This window comes from Populus euphratica, unplaced genomic scaffold, assembly GCF_000495115.2.
Source record: "Populus euphratica unplaced genomic scaffold, PopEup_1.0 scaffold465.1, whole genome shotgun sequence".
Lineage (NCBI taxonomy): Eukaryota > Viridiplantae > Streptophyta > Magnoliopsida > Malpighiales > Salicaceae > Populus > Populus euphratica.
Window position 1 is genome coordinate 62,970 of NW_011500346.1, and position 8,006 is coordinate 70,975.

At 33.4% G+C, this 8,006-nt stretch overlaps 1 protein-coding gene across 2 annotated transcripts; it reads right to left on the bottom strand.

The window, feature by feature from the left end:
- Positions 1-1,783: 1,783 nt before the first annotated feature.
- Positions 1,784-6,076, bottom strand: LOC105113908 (FRIGIDA-like protein 3). Of its 2 annotated transcripts, none has more exons than XM_011010270.1 (4): positions 5,972-6,076; positions 2,997-4,070; positions 2,601-2,785; positions 1,784-2,495 (listed from the first exon to the last, which is right to left on the bottom strand). In XM_011010270.1, exons 2-4 carry the CDS (start codon positions 4,036-4,038, stop codon positions 2,001-2,003), a joined length of 1,722 nt encoding a protein of 573 aa, XP_011008572.1. In that variant the 5' UTR covers positions 4,039-4,070; positions 5,972-6,076; the 3' UTR covers positions 1,784-2,000. The 2 variants fall into 2 exon arrangements, with proteins under 2 accessions (XP_011008572.1, XP_011008571.1); XM_011010269.1 differs by lacking the exon at positions 5,972-6,076 and adding an exon at positions 4,203-5,928.
- Between the last annotated feature and the right edge of the window lie 1,930 nt (positions 6,077-8,006).

Sequence of the window (8,006 nt, forward strand, 5' to 3'; positions counted from 1 at the left end):
TTATTTATTACTTCGACACTCCTGCATTTAGGAGAAGACATCAATCTTTTAGTCGTGTCATAAACATTGTTTTATCAACACTTGGCCTTCTTAAAACTGAGGGTAGCAATTGACTCCCTCAAAAGATAATGTTTTAATGTTGCAGTAAATGAACTTAAAGTTACTTGATAGAAGAAGATTTTGAATGAATAGAAATTAAAGACAACTCTAAACAACTTTGTATACATATATGAATCTATAATTAAGATATGTTTTAATCTTATCATTGTTATCTTTTTTAATAGACTTCATACATCTATCAAATCTTTTACTGACATACTTTAAAAGATATTTAATGAGCATTGATTGACAATAGATCTTAATGTTTATATGAGTTTTGTATTGTAATAATAAATCTATGTTGTATGGAACAACACGATTGTTGTTTAGTTCAACCCATCTTTAATAATAGATTTTCCATGTTGTTCTCTTTTTCTATAATAAATAAACCATTGTCATCAAAGATTGTTTTGATTTTTTATATTTTTTGGGAAACACTTTGAACACTTTCTTTTCTTCATGCATTTACTCTTTCGGTTTGTAAACCACATGGACTATAAATCATATACCATGAAACAACATCATAACATATTGGATCTTTGTCTTTATCATGTATCTCATCACAAATAATTAAATCAACATTTAAAACCATAAGCGAGCCATACTAGCAAATATCAGCATGAAATGTGTTTTCAGGAATTCATCTGTGCTAATAGCTAATAAGAAAGGTTACATAATGGATTTCTTCAATTATTAGCTTATCAAATAAGAGAGCATGTCAAAATATCTAAGGAAGGAAAAAACAAAAAAAAAAACAAAAACATTCGACAATACTTTCAACTCTATGACCAATTTCTTTGAATTTCTAGCCATTTGGTCAATATTCAAAAATGTCATCCTCAAGCAATCAAACATCAAATCCAAAAGTCTCAGCCCCCACTCTCCCAATAAAGATTAAACACCCAAGTACATTGCAATGAGATGTGCATTTAATGTAAAATCCTAGGCGCACCCCACTAACTAAGGAAGGAGAAGGCCCATAACACATCCATCAACCAACCACAACTAAACCACCATAGCCGAGCCAAAATCCAATCAAACCCACTAGCTCCATGGCCTTCAAACGATAACCTAACCATATGCACACCTAAGTACAAACTCGAAGTAGTCAAAGCCTCCCAAAAAAAATAGCAAGCCTTATAGCCGAGATGTAAAAGTGGAAAAACAATTATCTTGCGCGAAGAAATTAGCAGGAAGCAAAGCATCCCTCAAGAAACATTGCTCTATTCCACAATAATTTCACTTATTAGAAGTCAGCGAGGGCTCTTAGGGTTTTTTATTTTTTTTTGTATTAAGAGAATTTAATATAAAAAATCAGGTTATTTATGTCAAAAAGCTGAATGTCTTGGCATCTCAAATGGCCGTGATTTTAATTTTTAAAGAGAATTACATTCGTAGCTTACATTGGAGATTCTTTGAATTGCTTTTTTCAGATAATCTTGAATGGAGTGATACCAAACACCTAAATCCGTTGTCATGGAAAGGACTCAATTAACAACTTTTTTATTATTTAAGAACTTGATTGACACAAAAAGAAAACTCAGGATTTGATTGAGAATCCTTGCATGGTTAGCTTAAATTTTAAGGAAGAAGTTACTGCCGCTCAAGGTTGAAATTCAGAGAGGTGATGATTTCAAGCAAAAAGAAACGGGAGGTACATGGTATGAAATAACTTGTTGAGATGAATCTAGCACCACGTGGAGATGCCAAATGAATAAAAACTGACGCAAATTTTAAATGGTTCAGAGAGATGATGATTTCATCTAGCAACTACAATGTTGTTAAATCTTTGCATTTACTAACAGAACAAGGATAATACGAGCATACAGAACATTACAATATTTAATTCTGCATCGCAGATAAAAAAAGAAAAAGAAAAATGAACTACCACGTAAATGAGACTACTGCATATATGGTTGGTGTGAAGATCGCGTTCCAGCACCCATATAACTGCCATAATTAGGAGGAGCTGCACTATATGAGGAGGCAGCGGTAACCCTGTCATCTTGAGGATTGTAGTACATCTTTTGATCATTAGCTTGCTGGCCATATGCAGATTGGCTAGGAATCTGATATTCATAGGGATTTGGAACAGCATGAGGATACCTCTCAGGCAGCATTCCAGGGTACGCTGTCCAAGGAGGTGGAGCTCGCCAACCACCTGCAGGACCAGTGGCAGCACCTCGTAATCCACGATAACCTCGATTAACTTTTGGTTTCTTCGATTGGTAATGTTTACCAAAATCACCTGCCCTCTTCTTATCAGATTTCGATTTCTCCAATTGAGCAAGCCTTTTCTGAAGTGGATCAAGTGGGTAGTCAGCTTCAAGCTTGTACTCTTCAACACACCTGATGACAACTTTCAGTGCTGCAAGCTCTAGTGCATTTCCATCAACCTGTGTACAAAGAGCAAGTCGTAAGAAAGTATCATTCTGTTGAAATATACTAGCAAGTAGCAACATTCACTATTTCCCGTATTTTTTCTTCAAATAGAAATGTACCTGTACACCTGCACCACCTCCTGAGTTTCCACCCTTTCTTTGTGTGTTCTGTGAGTTTCTTCTCAAATCCTTCAAGTATGTCTTCAGGAGGGGAACAGGAGGGAAAATTTCAGTAAGCTGGAAGGCATGGACAAATCGAACAGCATCAATTTGCTTCCCATCGTTGACCAATGACTCAACAACACCTGCAAACATAATGCAGGCTCGGTAAATTCAAGACAAAACAATTTAACAGCCCAATTAGAATATCAGAGTTAAACTGATTGCAAGAGTCCATGTTTGGTCAATAATTATAAGACTACCATGTCCTAAAGGAATGAAGAGTATGAAACATCCTAAGGAAACAATGGTCCAGTCTCCAGGCTCCTCAGGTCAGTTAATTAAAAGAACACCAACCTGGTATTTTGTGTGTTAAACCAAGAGAATGGCAGAGCTCAGGTGCTTGCCTGCGCTGGGCAATTACAAGAACAAGCTTGCAGAGTTCTTCTTCATCAAACTCCGAAGCAATTCTAAAAGTTGAAAGGAGCTGCAAGAATGCTTCTGCTTCCAATGGATCTCCATTGGTAGCATCAGTGCCCGCACTAGACAACTTAGGCTTCCATTCATCAGCAAATGCCTTGGCTTGCTGCTTTATTTCAGGGTTTAGAAGGTGATCAGCACCTGGGTCAATTCTTGCCAATAAGGCAGCCATGGCTTCCATAAATATAACACAGGATTTGCGCATGCCCTGAAGGGCAGCATCCTTCTTATCCATTTGTTGGCCGGTTTCAACAGGAGGATAAAACCCCTCTAGTGAATCCAGCACCAAACGGGCTGGTTCAGTTGCAATTTCTAGTGCAACAGAAAGTTCATCACGGATGGCATATAAATTTTTTTGATTCTCCATGGCAAAACTCAGAAGCCCTTTTGCATCCATCTGCTTGCAAAATTGTGTGAGCTCTGGACGTGGCTTAACATCAGCAGCCACACCATCAGCAGTTTCACCCATTTTTTGAGAATACTCCCCTGGATAATTTATTTCAGCAAGAGAGCTGCTTACCTTTCTGTCTATGTTATCTCCTCCACCATCAATGCACTCCAAAGAGCTGGGCTGGTGATTAGCTCGTGCCTCTGCGATGACAGAAACAGCAGTATCTTTTAGCTCCTGTATTCGATCTAGGAGTTCTAGTTCCTTAGTGACAACAGCCACCTCTCTCTCAGCAAGCAATGCACGAGTTTCAGCTTCTTTCTCTTCATATTCTTTCTCCCTAGCTTCTAACTCTTCAGATTTTTTCTTTAACACCGTCTCAAGGTTGCGGAAATGTTCTTCAATTTCCATCCACTGAACTTTTTCCTCAGAAGAATCCTTGCAAGCTTCTAGCTCATGTAATGCCATCCCAAGCTGTTCTATCAGAGAGGATCCAGCATCATTTTCCACAACCTGCTCAGAATTAGCCATTGCTGATTGAAGAGGAGGTGCTTTGTGGATTTCTAAAGGCAGGAAAACATAAAAGGAGTATAAGAAACAAAAATGTCATGTGCCCAATTTCAAGTGAAAGAAAAAAAGAAAAAAATAGATGAAAATACACTTAATGATTTGGAGTTTATAGCTCAGATTCCTACCAATCTTGGGGCTCATGATCGACAATTTCATGCAAACCTCCCTCAATTTTCTTTATCCTCTGGACCAATTGATATCTTTATTTTAAGTTGCCTTTTATAAAGATTTTTGGCACAATTCAACAACCAAGCCAGCCTATCATGTAGTAGACCAGTGAACTATCTGGGTTTCGACAGGTTTATTATACATAATTACACAAGCGAACATTCAAAATGTAGAATTGAGACAGTTAGGTTTCCTTCATCAAACAATGTTGTATCATTCACATGAGAAATTCTTTGAAACATTTTATGTATCTTTTCATGATGATACCATTTTATCCAGAAAACAACAACAGCAACATTTGAACAAGCCTATAGAAGAACCTTTCAAACTTAAAAGACGTCACTTAAGGAGCAAAAAGCACAACATGTTAGAGATGAGCTTACCAGCCAACTTATGATTAAGCCTAGCACACTTGAAATGGATCAACAAAAACAAATCCTCTAAAAGAACATGATAGGAAGATATTCCAGATGAGATTTTGACTAAAATTAAAAAACAAAATGTCAAGGCACATCAAATAGTAGATAGGTACAAAAATTGTTATCGACTATATCCCCAGACCAACTATAAATTGGTCATGTGTCAGAGCCATAATTGAAGTGACCATTTATACTATTCGAATACAAATGCCAGAAGGTTTTCATGCATAAAAGTGACTCTTCTCATTGTCAAAGTATAAAGTTTGGAGATTACGTTATTCAAGTACACATCAACTTTCATTCCAAATTGATGATTCGACTACCTTTCACATCACACAGATGAACAATGCTTCATCATTCAACCATATCAGTAATCTTAATGATTATCAATACAACACCGCAGTTTCTTAATGTGAAATGCAGGCAATGTTCTGAATTTATATCCTAACAAAGTCTAATGCTAGTTAAATCAGTTTTTGCAGTTTAGGTTCAGAGGAAAGAATTCAAAAGGCTTCTTGTTATAATTATATGAAATCAGGTTTTAATTGCTTTACAAACTTGCAGGACAAAATATGACTTTCTACTTTTTTACGAAACTTTATGTTGTGGTAGCAGTATGCAAACGAATTTAATATTTATACATGGCATCCAATAGAATTTATGTCTTTATGTGTTTACAAGCCGTGGGCATGGAAAGTTACTTCAATGTATGATAAGACATTTAAAGAAAGGGGGGCAGGGGGGTCACAACATAAACCACAGCTAGACTCACAAAGAACGCACCATAACTAGCCATACTAGTCAGCATACTTCTCTCCTTGAGCTTCAAAAACATCAGTTCACTCCTTTTTTGATTTTTCCAGCCAAAATTAACATGCATGAGCATCATTTTTTTATTTTTTTATCTTGACAACAAATGCATTCCAAGAGAAACAACATGACAAAGAAAAGCTGCATTGTTTATAAAGAGATTGGTCAGAAAAACAAACGAAGATCAAGAACATATAAAACGAAAAGGGGCATCCCCATTTCCATTTCATCTTCCCCTAAAAAACCAGCAAAGATAATCATTGGGCATACCAATGCTAAACTAATTCCATGCATTGCAATTATAAGTGTAAGAATCCATAGAAAGAATTTAATATTATAATTTTTATTGCAAACTTAAAAACCAAAAAGTAATCTAATTCTAACAATATAAGTAAGCAAACATAGAGCTAGAAAAACAAAATAAATTAAGAAAACATATATATATTACAGGTCGGCAAAAGGGACAAATGCAAAAAGTGAATAGATAAATAACATACCTTTCCAGTTTCAGAGGATAAGGAATAAATGATGCTAGTGAAGCTCTTTCGTCCAGGGACTACGACGAAGAACCCTAACACCATCCCTCTGGGTTCTTGATTTATTTTTTCATTGTGGGCCCATTTTTCATTCTTAAAGCCCACAACTTATATGGGGTCGAGACATATCTCTACCATACACTACACGTCGTTTCATTATTTTCATCAGTGTTTTATTTCTACTGTTTTAGGTTTGCAAGGATCAAAGAAAATTTTTTGCATGTTGAAATAAAAAATACTTAGATTAAAAAATGTATTTGATATTATTATTAAAAAATAAATTTTGAATTCTTCATATAACTTTATCTAATTTAAGTTTAAAATTAAACAGTATAAAAGTTAACTTATTGTAACCTAATCAGCTCAGTTAATCTACAAGTAATCTAAATCATCAATAAAATATGTTGTTTGACTTCAAAAATATTTCAAAATGATATTTTTTTAATATTAATATGATAATATATTAGATTGACCTAAACTCTACAATTTATTTTTTCAAATATATGACCAGGATCATAGACTCTATTAAATTTAATAATTTTATTTTTTAATTAATTATATAATAATAAAAATAGATACTCATAAAATTATACACGAACTAAATATTGAGATATTTATTTGAGATTGCAATAACCCTATAGAAAGCAAATTGAAAAAAATTATGAATGCTAATTATGAATTAATTAAATGGTTAAGAATAAAATTGAAAAAAAATACAAATAAAAATTTTCAATAAAATTTTAATATTAAATGATGAAATTAAAAAAAAAATTAATTTTTGGGCCTTTTAAAAATATCCAGGTATATTATTTTTTTCTTTTTTTAAAGAACAAATGACATTTCATTTGCTTTGTTGTTTTTTTTTTTAAATAATAAGCTATATTTCACTTGTTATTGTCTAGAATCCAACAACCATTCTGATACATGAAAAATCAAGAGGAGGAGTTGGCTTTAAAATTTTATTTTCAATCTATTTTCATTTTAAAAAATTCATAAAACCTATTTAAACTACCAAACAACCCAAAATCACTTAAAAAAAATTAAATCAAATGAATCCAATAAATCCAATCCAAACTCAATTTGTCATTCCTACTATTTTTAAATGGAAAAAAAAACACTTTCTTTGAACTCTTTTGAAGAAGAGAAACTTATTCACATAAGTATTTTTTTTAGCCTAATTGTAGCTAACCGACAATTTTATTTCTCCGTCATTACATAGGGAATCTCTTTTTTATATCTCTCTAATCAAGAGCTGAAACATAAATAAAATAAATTTATGTATTGAAGAGAAAATTTTAAAATGACCATGTATTTTTTTTATGTTTGGCATTCGAGTTCTTTTTAAAAAAATATTTTTTTTAACACAATTTTAAACTTAATTTCATGCAATTAGGTTATAAAAGGACTCAATAAAAAAATTGAAGGATAGAAATTAAAAAAATGATGAAAATTTGAAAAAAGGAAAAAAACCTCACTGGTCATGAACAGGGAAGCTCCATGACAAAACGCAAATGTTTTAGTAATTTGCTTGCCAAATCAAACTTGAAATTTGGGTCTTGTATGAATTAAAAAAATTATTAATTTTTAAAACAAAAATAAGAATTTATTGATTTTGTGTTTCCAGTTTACCATCTATTTTTTAATATTTTTAAAAAGAGTCTGTAAAGCCTATGCAAGTGAAGTATGACTTTCCATCACAGTCACAAGTTGTCATAATTACATTATTAGAGGAAGTTGTTTTAATTAAGTTTAGTTTTACTTATGGTGAAATAAACAGTCTATGAAGTAGTAGCAACCCATGTATCCAGAGCTACCCTTCTTACCTCAAAATAGGGCAGCAGTTCTCCGATACTATTACCAGGATTGCCTATACCCGATTACTACAAAGAGGTAGCATCTTTGCACATGCTTTGCTTTCTTTCCACAAGCAACATGCATCTATCATCTGTATGTTCTATCATTTCAATGGAGAAAAGGTAATGGGGCAAGGAGGATG